This window comes from Periophthalmus magnuspinnatus, chromosome 18 (genome assembly GCF_009829125.3).
Source record: "Periophthalmus magnuspinnatus isolate fPerMag1 chromosome 18, fPerMag1.2.pri, whole genome shotgun sequence".
NCBI lineage: Eukaryota > Metazoa > Chordata > Actinopteri > Gobiiformes > Gobiidae > Periophthalmus > Periophthalmus magnuspinnatus.
Window position 1 is genome coordinate 25481645 of NC_047143.1, and position 12260 is coordinate 25493904.

At 40.2% G+C, this 12260-nt stretch overlaps 1 protein-coding gene across 1 annotated transcript in view; it reads right to left on the reverse strand.

Annotated features, from left to right (window-relative positions):
• Window positions 1-12260, reverse strand: part of LOC117385935 (pyruvate carboxylase, mitochondrial-like) — a 683990-nt gene that overhangs the window by 67572 nt on the left and 604158 nt on the right. Inside the window, exons 20-21 of the mRNA XM_033983216.2 lie at window positions 8027-8184; window positions 6438-6524 (exon numbers count right to left, since the gene is read on the reverse strand). Of these exons, the coding sequence (XP_033839107.1) occupies window positions 6438-6524; window positions 8027-8184 (245 nt within the window). The remainder of the gene's footprint in view (window positions 1-6437; window positions 6525-8026; window positions 8185-12260) is intronic.

A 12260-nucleotide genomic window follows, 5' to 3' on the forward strand; every position in this document is an offset into this window, starting at 1 on the left:
TCAGGGGAGACCAAATACACGAGAAACTGGAACCAAGCGTGTTCAGGGGGAATGAACACGGCTAATGCACACGCTAAAACACACGCTAACACTGACGATTTCGCCGATTTAGAAACGACGACACGCGCCATTAGCTTCCGTATGTTCAGGCTGACGGGACAACAACAAAACAGTTTTTACATCGTGCAGAAAACCAAAATAACTTCTAGAAACTTATTTATTTGATTTGGGTTTGCAATTTGAGGCAAGAAATACAAGTTGGTTTTAGCAGCAGGATCTGGCAACCCAACGTAAGGGGCTCATTCGGCTTTTTAGATAATTACTGCCTGGAGAAACAACTTTTACATTATACAAAATAGTATCTGCAAAATAATTGTTTGATTTGGACAGGTAATTTGAGGACACAAGCTGGTTTTAGCAACAGGATGTGGCAGCCCAGTGCAAGGGGTTCATTCATCTTTTTATTAAACGGCTTGAGAATCAAATAAGTCAGCCAAAACAATTTTTAAATCATGCAAAATGTTATCTGTACATGTATTTTTTTAGGCAATTTGAGGACACAAGCTGGTTTTAGCAGCAGGATGTGGCAACTCAATGTAAGGGGCTCATTCGGCTTTAAAATTGACTTGAGAAACAAATAAGGCGGCCAAAACCTTTTCTTTTTTTTTACATCACGCAAAATGTTATAGTAAAATGTTATCTGTAAATGTATTTTTTTATTTGAATAGGCAATTTTGTTGTTTTTTTGTTTTGTTTTTTGCAGTGGGATGTGGCAAGGGGCTCATTCAGCTTTATAACTGACTTGAAAACCAAATAAGTAAGCCAAAACAAACTATTTTTACATGATGCAAAATGTTATTTGTAAATTTATTTTGTGATTTGAATAGACAATTTGAGGACAAAAGCTGGTTTTAGCAGCAGGATGTGGCAACAAAATATAAAGGGCTCATTCATTTCATTTAATTGGCTTGAGAATCAAATACTTAGGCCAAAACAGACAACTTTGCTAAATATTATCTGTTCTTTTTTTATTTATTTATTTTTTTGGATAGGCAATTTGAAGACATGAGCTGGTTTTGGCAGTAGAATGTCCCAACCCAACGTAAGGGGCTTATTCGGCTTTATAACAGACTTGAGAACCAAATAAATAGGGCAAAACAAACTATTTTTACATCATGCAAAAAGTTCTCTGTAGATTTCTTTTTTTTTTTTAAGGCAATTTGAGGACACAAGCGGGTTTTAGCAGTAGAATGTGCAACCCAATGTAAGGGGCTCATTCATCTTTTTAATTGGCGTAAGAACCAAATAAATAGGCCAAAACAGACCATTTTTAAATTATGCAAAAAATCTAGATTTTTTTAAAATTTTGATAGACAATTTGAAGACATGAGCTGGTTTTAGCAGTACGTTGTAGTAACCCCAATACAAGGGGCTTATTCATCTTTTTAATGAAGAACCAAAAACAGCCAAAACAAACAATTTTTTTTTTAATTTTTTTTTACAGCCAACAGTTTTTTGGTAAAATGATTAGTTCATTCAACTATAGCTACTTCTTTTTGCCATTTTTCCAGTACAGAACATCTTCAATTCTATTAAAAACATCAACAAAACAAGATGAAACTGAATAATCTCCCACAATCCAACATGCACAAAACAACCAACCTCCCACAAATATCAGGAACCTCTCGTAATTCTGCTTAACTGACTCACAAGTCTCAATCTGAGCTCCCCAGCAGTGACTCAGTGGCTCTATCTCCCCCATCGACGGGCCGGCAGACTGCAAACATTGAATTGTTCTGTTAAAAGGAGGCAACAGGGAGAGGAGGGGCCCATAGGCACAGAGGATCAACATTGGCTTGTGCAACGAAGCCCGCCAAGCCTTAATTGAATTGATAGGGGGCGCCGAGGGAAAAGCAGCTACAGAAAATTAGGCACTCCGGACCCCAAAAAAAAAAAAAAAAAAAGTGAAAAACAAAATGGGAAAGGTAGCAGGCTAATAGGGAATCCATGGCTCTACACAGCGAGTGAAAATGAGGACGATAGCAGGGGAATAATACACTGGAATTGAAAGTAATAGGTTGAGTTCGCTTCAAATGTCAGTCTAAAATGCCAATAGTTTAACACTCGAGGATTTTTTTTTTTTATAGAATTTGCCTTTAACGGTCACAACGAAAATATGATAAACTGGTTTGTGAGTAATATCTATATTCATCTCTATATATGTATAAAAGTAAAGCTCGATGTTTTATTTGTCAGCGCGAACGACGGAGGTAAAAATGATTTTCTTAAGGTCAGAAACTCTCAGAAAGTTGATTTTAGCAGCACAATCTGGCGACACAATGCAAGTACACAATGCAATCTTTCAAATTAAAAGAACTCAGTTAAAAACAATCTTTCAAATTAAAAGAACTCTACGTTTTCTTTTTAAATCTAATAAACGTGATGTGTATATGACCCCAGATACGACGTAAACGTAACAAATCAAATAGTTTTACCGATGACAAGCGTAATGTTGATGTTTTTTCTTCGTTAAATTTTTATACGCCACTTTTTTCCACCTTTAAAGCTCGCAAAATGCTTCGTATCAAGGAACCACTCGCACCGCCAACCTGTGGGTCAGTTGGTTTTAGCAGCAGGATCTGGCAAACCAACGTAAAGGGGCTCATTCGGCTTTATAGATAATTACTGCCTAGAGAAACAACTTTTACATTATGCAAAATAATATCTGCGAAATACTTTGATTTAGATCAGTAATTTGAGGACACAAGCTGGTTTTAGCAGCAGGATGTGGCAACCCAATGTAAGGGGCTCATTCGCCTTTATAATTCACTTGAGAAACAAATAAGTCGTCCAAAACAAACTATTATTACATCACAAAAACTTATCGGAAAATGTTTTTTTTAGGCAATTTGAGGACACAAGCTGTTTTTTGGCAATTTTTACATGATGCAATGTGTTATCTGTTAATTTATTTTGTGATTTGAATAGGCAATTTGAGGACAAAAGCTCGTTTTAGCTGAAGGATGTGGCAACCCAGCATAAGGAGCTCATTCATCTTTTTAATTGGCTTGAGAACCGAATACTTAGGACAAAACAAACTATTTTTACATCAGACAAAATTTAATCTGCAAATGTATTTTTTTAGGCAATTTGAGGACACGAGCTGGTTTTAGCAGTAGGATGTGGCAACTCAAAGTAAGGGGCTCATTCATCTTTGTAACTGGCTTAAGAACCGAATAAGTAGGCCAAAACTAACTATTTTTACATCATGCAAAATATTATATTACGTGATCCAAAATGTTATCCGTAAGTTTATTTTGTGATTTCAATAGGCAATCTGAGGACAAAAGGGGCTCATTCGGCTTTATCACTGATTTGAGAACCAAATAAGTCAACCAAAACAAACTATTTTTACATCACACAAAATGTTATTGGAAAATGAATTTTTTAGGCAATTTGAGGACATAAACTGATTTTAGCAGTAGGATGTGGCACCTCAAAGTAAGGGGCTCATTCATCTTTGTAACTGGCTTGAGAACCGAACAAGTAGGCCAAAACAAACTATTTTCACATCATTCAAAATATTATATTACGTGATCGAAAATGTTATCTGTAAGTTTATTTTGGGGTTTGAATAGGCAATTTGAGGACAAAAGTTGGTTTTAGCAGTAGAATTTGGCAGCCTAATATAAGGGGCTCATTCATCTTTTTAATTGGCTTGAGAACCAAATACTACAAAGACAATTTTTACATCATGCAAAATATTATCTGGACTTTACATTGGACATGATGGCCAAGTTGCTCAGGTTATAATTTGGTGTTTTGGTTCTAAAAATAATCATCCAATCAGGACGCAGAATAAGCCTCAGTGCTAGTGCAGCCTCTGCAGCTCAGTGAATGAATTCTGAAAGTTCTGAGTTTTCACATGAGCCGTTTCAGCTTCAGTTGTGATTGAAGCACCTTTTTTAAAACTGTAAAAGTGCAGGCGACATATAGCTCCTTTCATGTGGCAATTTTGTGGAGAAAAACGCAAGATGGCAACAAGATGGCGGCGTAACAAAGGCACAAAAGCCAAACCGCAGGACAGAATAATTAGAGTGAGCGAGTGTTCGGCGTGAAAGAGGGATGAGTCTCTTAGTAAATAATGAAGGCAAAAGAAAAACAAGGAAATGAACGGAAGCTAATGAAAAGAAAAAGAGCAGGCGAAGGACTGGGAGCAGAGTGATAGTGGAGTCCGAGCTACAATTAATGCCTCCAGGAACCGATCGAGTCACAGGCCCAATAAACAGAACTCACACAGCTGAGCATGTACTGCACAATACAACTAAAGTACTGCAGAAAACTGGAGACAAAGTACAAGATCTTACTCCAAAAGTCAGATGTATACTGTGTGTTTGTACTAGTATGTTTTTTCATGAATAGCAGATATTTAAGAAAGAAATCAGTTCAGTTGGTTCCTTTGCTGCACTATTTATGAAATACAACATTGATGTGAATTTGTCTATTTCCCATTTCTAATAAATGGAACCGTGTTCGCTCTGAAGCTTGGGTTATACTTTCTGTGTGTAGATTCCAAGCGGAAATCAAACACATTAAGTCCAGCAGAGAACTGGGCAGTGTTTATAGTCGCGCAGCTGGAGACCGGACAAAGCGAAACTAGTAAGAAAATCAAAACTAGTACAAGAAAATCCACATTAGTACCAAGAAAATGAAAACTATCAAAACTAGGACCAAGAAAATGCAAATTAGCATGAAGAAAATCAAAACTAGTACAAAGAAAAACTAAACTAGTACCAAGAAAATCCAAATTAGTCCTAAGAAAATCTAAACTAATGCAAAGAAAATCCAAACAAGTACCAAGGAAATCAAAGCTAGCTACAGAATCTCGATCATTTCCGCGTGGACCGTCCATGTTCTTATACATTTTCTCAAGACACAAACTTGGATTCGTGCGGACGCTGTGTGGACGGGTCTGAAAACGTGGACTTCTCGGACGCGTCGAGCATAAATTAAACTTTAGACTGCCTGGTCAGCCAAGGATACATGTCTTTACAGTAGCTCGAGCTAAGGTAAACGGCTAACGCTAGCAACTTAACACAGGAACAGTTTATTTAAGAGAGTTTTATTCATAATCAGGATCCCGACTCTTGCAATGCATTATGGTCTGTTTTTTTGACCGCTCTAGTGACCACTGACGCCCAATACTTTTCAAGGGACGTATCCCATTTCACCAAAGTGCCCTTAAATGCGCCGTTTGAACGATGCATTTAAGGGTTTACGTAACTTCCAGCGCAAAAAAGTGCCCTGCGTTTCCATGGAGATCGACCACAACCGCATCCGAGTGCACTTCACGCACAGCTATATCCCATCATGCCCCGCTCCTACGCAGAAAAGACACGAAAATGGAGTCCGGTATGCACGAGACACGAAACTGTTCAAATGTGAGTAAAGATCTGTACGAGGCGACTCAACCTCAGCGACGTCCTGCTCATTGGGGTCTAATCGCTGCGTATCTGACCAAACGGTGAGCGGAATTATCCCCTACACTTGTTTATTAGTGTAGCTGTCTTAATGTTGAATATTTGTCCTTATTTAAGAATATTTTTTTGACTTTAGGGAGCGACGACGAAATTTATTTGCCTAAGGGTGGAGAATGGGCACTTATTCACGGGTGCCAAACTCCGCAAGAGCACAGACGGCGGTTAAAGCTCTGTGTCCCATTTCAGAGGAGTACCCTTCGTCCGGCGGGTACTTCGAACGGCGCATTGAAGGGTGCGTTTGGTGAATTGGGACACGACCAAGGTGTTTTTTGTGGGAAATTTTGAGAGCTCTACTTTTTCACCAACTGGACATTCAGACAGCAGTAAAACCAGAGTGAACCCCTGATAGACAATTTGAAGACATGAGCTGGTAAGGGTCTCATTCATCTTTTTAAACAGCTTGAGAAGCAAATAAGTCAGCCAAGACAATTTTTAAATCATGCAAAATATTATCTGTAAATGTATTTTTTAGGCAATGTGAATTTCAGCACAAAGGCGTCTACACGGAGGAGTACCCTTCATCCAGCGGGTACTTCGAACGGCACATTGAAGGGTGCGTTTGGTGAATTGAGACACGACCAATGTGTTTTTTGTGGGAAATTTTGAGTGCACTACTTTTTCACCAACTGGACATTTGGACGACGCTAAATATGGCGTGACCCCTGAATACTGCCCCCTGTAGGAAATAGTGTGAAAACTCAGACACAGCCAAGGATCATTATCAAGAATGTGAAGTATAAATAAATGGACGTGACTGGATGCTAAGTGCTAAGTTAAATGTGAAAGCTTGAATCCACACATCGGAACGACATGGGCTCTGTTCCCCGGGAGTTGAAGCCTGAGCCGAGTTTGACAGAGGAGCCGCCGGGACTCGCCGTGGTGTTTTTGAAGTCTTACCTTAATGAGATCTCCGAGCAGTTTGTTGGCTTCTGCGTAGGCCTTCTTCACCTCCTTGAACTTGTTCCCCAGTCCCATACTGTGCGCCTGCGAAGAAACCCCCCCAAAACCCCCGAGTGAGGAGAAAAACAAGACTTTGGGATAAACACGAGACGAGCGTTTCAGCACAAAGACGTGATTTAAGTCTCTAATTTGGCCCGTGACACCTGCGGTTTGGTTAATTTACACTGAAGACCCTCGTCTCACTGAGGAAAGAAATGTGCTGCATCCAGACTTTTCAAAACACGAAATAAACAGGTCACTGAGAGAGAGAGGGAGAAGAGAGGGAAGAGAGGGAAGAGAGGAAAGGAGGCAGCGAAGGAGAGAGAAGGAGGGAGAGAGGGGAAAGGAACGAGGTAGGGAGGGGAGGGGGAGAGAAAGAGAGAGAAGAGGGGAGACAGAGGGAAGGAGGGAAAGGGAGAGGAGGGAGAAAGAGGGAAAGAGAGAGGGAGAGAGAGGGAAGGAAGGAAGGAAGGAAGGAAGGAAGGAAGGAGAGGGAGAGAGAAGGAGGGTGGGAGGGAAAGAGGGAAGGAAGGAAGCAGAAAGAGGGAGGGAAAGAGAGAGAGAGAAGGAGGAGGGAGAGAGGAAAGGAGGGAGGGAGAGAGGGAAGAGGGAGGGAGAGAAAGAGAGGGAGGGAGGGAGAGAAACAGTGGGAGGGAGAGAGGGTGAAAGAGAAAGAGAGAGAGGAGGGAAAGAAGAGAGAGAGGGAGGGAAAGAGGGAGAGAAACAGTGGGAGTGAAAGAGAGGGAAGGAGGGAGAGAGAGAGAAACAGTAGGTGGGAGAGAGAGGGAAAAAGAAGGAGGGAGAGGAATGAAGGGAGAGAAACAGTGAGGATGGAAGAGAAAGAGGGAGAAAAGACGATAAAGAGGGAGGAAGGGAGAGAGGGAGAGAAAGGGAAGGAGGGAGAAAGAAAGGAGGAGACAGAAAGAGAGGGAGGAAGGGAGAGAGAAAGGCAGGGAGGGAGGGAGAGTGAAGGAGAGAAAGAGGCAAAGAAATACAGGCTGTACGATGGAAACTATTCTAATCGTAAGACAAAAGAGTCGTCTAAAACTGGTTGTTTTATAATAGCACTCACGCAGTAAACAAGCGAGTACCTGGCGTAGTACTACATAAAATACTGATACTACAACAAAAGCTGACAGTATGATTATTTTAACAATGACAGTACACCTAGTTTTGTTACTACTACTTCAACTACTACTACTGCAAAACACACATGCATTTAAATGACATCTTCAGATCGCCCTCCTGTCTCACTGACGTCGCTCCTTCACGATATACTTCCTCTGTACTCTGATTGTACACGTGTTTGAGGGGGGAAAAGCTCATCTAAGCGCTCCTTAAGGATTCACTGAGGGTAATAAAGTACCGTGTGCAAACGTGCAGTATGGGATGACTTATATTAGCTGTAAATTGTCTCATAACCAGAGCGTCTCTAATACAAGTACATCCAGTGGAGCCCTCAGTGATGGAGAGCCCGTATTACGTTTGTGAATCAGTCCCCAGAGAAGAGAGGGAAAGAGAAAGAGAGGGAGGAGGGGCGGGAATACCTGGAAGTGCAGGTTGGTGTACTGTCCTCCCGGGATCTCGTTCTCGTAGACGTCGGCGTTCCCGGATTTCATGGTGGCGGTGCAGTCGAAGGGAGCGTAAAGGCCGCGAGCCACCTCCCAGTACTCGCTGTAGTCGAACACCTTCTCCAGAGCGATGCCTGGAAAGCACAAGGGGGACATCAATATTTCACATGGATTTTTTACCGTTCCGGAGTTTTCTTTATCCACCCTGCAGGAAAATAAAGTCTTACTTTGGCCCAGTGTTAGTCTCGATTTAAAACATTGGCAGGCGGTCAGGGCAAAGAGCACTCGTCCAACTAAAGTGTGATTAAATAGTTATGAAATATATCCAAATAATCACGTTTTGGTTTCAGTTGTGTCTGTTTGAAGCATTATTGTAGTCGCGGTGTTCTTTAGTACACCCTACTGGTCACTGAGCAGACTGCAGTTTCAAACGTCTCATTAGCTTGTGCGACAGAAATCACGCCGCACTCTCCACTTGTGTTTTTACAAGAGGAGAGGTCAAGAGAGAACTTTTTATTTTTAGAGCACCTACATCAAACTCAGGCCCGGGAGCTAAATCTGGCTCGCGGTGTAATTATATTTGGTCCGTGAGATCATATCAAATGTGCATACTACTAATATGCATAATACTAATACTACAAATCCCAGAATGCTTTGCTAGTCAATCAGAGTGTAGCAAATTGAGGCTGAATATATGTTTTTTCTATGAAGTTTTTCTACTCCAAGACGTGGACTGTTCAGTTTGAAAGTCGAATTTGAATGAAATAATAATAATTATTTTTTTGGCTTGTGAAAAAAAGATTTACTTGGAACTTGAAAGGCGACACAGAGACAATTTATTTGATTTATTTAAATAAGAAATGAATACTACTGATGTGTCTTTCATTTCAAATGTAATTTCTCATATGATGCTACTATGAAACTTAAGTTGTGTTTAAGCTAAATTAAAGTTTGTTTCCGCATGAAAAGGTTAAACATTACATCTCACCTTCAGTCAGTTTTTCAGTAAATATTGAGTTTGACCAGCGAGTTTGTCTCAGATTTTAATTTTGGCCTCTGTGACTGAGTTTGACGTCTCTGTTTTAGAGGCGTGTGCATGTGTCCTGACGTCTACAGCCGGCTCAAACAACGCAGAATAAACCCCACGGAGGAAACTGGAGGAGTCTGAGGAGTTTTCTAGTGCATGTGCAGCAGGAGACAACAACAGCAGCTTTCTTACAACACAAGTGAAATAACCATTTTAGCTTCACGTTTCTACAGGTCAGATGTAGAAACAAAGGCAGAGATTAAATCAAACCTGAGCTCATTTCAGAGCTCGTCTGTGGAGAGGAGCCTGTGGGTTTATGAAGGAGCCACAGTGTTAAAGGAACAACAGGACTATTGTGTGGAGGAACATGATGTTCTGGACCTGCTCCGCTTCAGGGAAATATAGAAAGTTTCTTCACAATTTGATTTACATCTGTGAGGTGAGTCTGAGCACGGTTCTAACGCAGGGTTTAAGGGAACGGCTGCTGTTGTACCTCTTCATGAATGTACTTTTTGTGTAGTAAGTGCATTACACAAGTGCAGATCTGTCATGTGTCACTCGTGTGTTTCTAGATGCATAATAATAATAATAATAATAAAAATAATAATAATTCCATAGATAACAACAGTCCTGAAGGTTCGGCTGCAGAAATGAGGAGACACATCTGTGATCTTGTACAGACAGAGCGTCAAATACTGTCCAAAATATACAAATATTCATAAACTTTGTAGCTTTAGGCGATTGTTTGACTCCAAATGGCTCACTACATGTGCATTTAATATGTCAGTCAAAATAAATATGCTAATTTGCAATACAGTTTGTATAAAAAGTGGAGTTATTAAGTTTTTATCGATAAATATTGATGTCCACCCCGAAAAACACAGCGTCCACCCCCAAAAAAGTCACTGAACACACCCAAAAAAGTCACCAAACCCAACCCAAAAAAACCACTGCACCCAGCCCCAAAAAGCCACCATACCCACCCCATAAAAGTCACCGCACACACCCCAAAACAGCAACCAAACCCAACCCAAAAAAGTCACCAGATCCACCTGTAAAAGTCACCACAAACACGCAAAAAAGCCACTGTGCAAGCCCCAAAAAAGTCACCAAACCCAACCACAAAAAGTCACTGCACCCACCCAAAAAAAGCCACCACACCCAACCAAAAAGCAACCAAACCCAACCCAAAAAAGCCACCGGATCCACCTGTAAAAGTCACCATAAACACTCAAAAAAGCCACTGTGCAAGCCCCCAAAAAAAGTCACCAAACCCAACCAAAAAAAAGCCACTACATCCTACGAATTTGATCCTACGAAGAATTTTGAGCAAAAGATGAAACAAATACAAAAAAAAAAAGTCAGATTAATGTTAGAGTAACAGTGTTCAGTTTTTTTTTCAGGTAAACATGAACTGGCTTCTTATTCTCAGTGTTTACATGGCGCTGACTCGTCGTCGAAAAATCATGAAAATATTCCAATTTCCATTTCCATTTAATAAGCGAGTGAAATATTCCAATCGAAATAAGTCTTTGTCCACACTGCACTTTTAAAAATACCTGCCACATATTGAGATCAGGCCTGTGTGAAGAATTACAATGGAGATTCAGTGTTTGAGCCTGACAGTTGCATAACTCAACTCTACATGTACGACAGCTTCTGAAATTTACAGCACAATAAGAACCGCACGAGACGGCGTTCAACATATCATTTCTGACAGAGAACCGATATTTTTTTTAAATCACATAGTCCGAGTCAGTAATGGTCATAGCCCCCAACTACCGCCAGCTCCACGGGGGAAAATTTCATGTATTTTTGTATTCATTTTTAAACCTCAGCAGGAGCAAACTCAAAATGCCAAGCGGGACTTTTCTTCCAAACATAATCCATCTCCGACTCCAATTCCTGAAAATTTCATGAAGCGAGAAAACATTTGGGAGCTGAAAATGGTAGAATGCCACTTTAATTCTGTATTTTGTGCTGTTTTTTTTAGTGAGACGCTTTGCAAATATAGCACAACTTAATTCAGTCAACATTTGCCAGACTCATTAAAAGTGTGTGATGCTTCTTGCTTTCTGCTGGGGACAGTTAAGGTGCTAAAGCGGATGACTTAAAACATGCTACAGCTTTAATCCCTGGACCAAAATGGCAGCTCTGGGTAAATTATGACAAAAATCAACTATGCTAATTATGCTAATGTGACAATGTTAGCCTTAAAGTGACAAGGGGGAAAATATAAGGATTATTTTGGTGGCAGAGCTCAGAAAGTACTCCAAATCTTTAGTGATTTGGAGTACTTAGGCTATACTGTAGATCGTGCGGCTTCAAAGTAAGAAACGACAAATATTAGAAAAATATATAGGCCCCAGTACTACTATTACTACAACTAATAGCTCCTACTAAGTACTAGCTGCTACTATGGCTACGAAAGATGGCTACGGACAGCTAATACCCACTACTACTGCGTATTAGCTACAATTTTAAGGTCCGATATTACACAAAACTGACTCTTATGATATGTCATTCGAAATAAAAATAGAAATATTGATGCGCACCTCAAAAAAACACCGCGCCAGCCAAAGATCGGCATGGGTAGATAAGTATATACGCCCCAGTACTACTATTACTACAGCTAAGAGTGAAGGTATGTTAAAATGTTGTTACCTCCTCAAAAACATACATCAAGTTGTGTTTTGTCTACATCTCCAAACCTCAAAACGCTCTGTTCCACTTTGTGATGTCACAAAGTGGCAGTTTTCAAGCTAACAGCTCCTTTTCATGAGCTTAGTAAAAGAAAAATTCAAAACTAAACTGTTACAAAACGTTGTAGGAGTGAAGACGATTGGCTGCTCATCCAAGACGTCTTCTACTCCTTTACAACTTCAACAAGGCAACAACATCTTCAGCTATGTTTGTGTCTCAATGCTAACAATGCTAATGCTAATATTGAAACAAAATACACGCCACAACACACTAAAAACTGAAATAATCTACATATAAACATGATTGGGTAGTCTTTATTTTAGTTAATTTGAATAGGTTGTTCATTTTACAACTTAATACAAACAACAAACTACAAACTACAACAACTACAACAGCGACTAGTACTAATAGACATCATCGGATCTGTGCACAATAGCGCCCTCAACCTCACTGTTAGCGTTGCTACTTCCTGTCCAATTG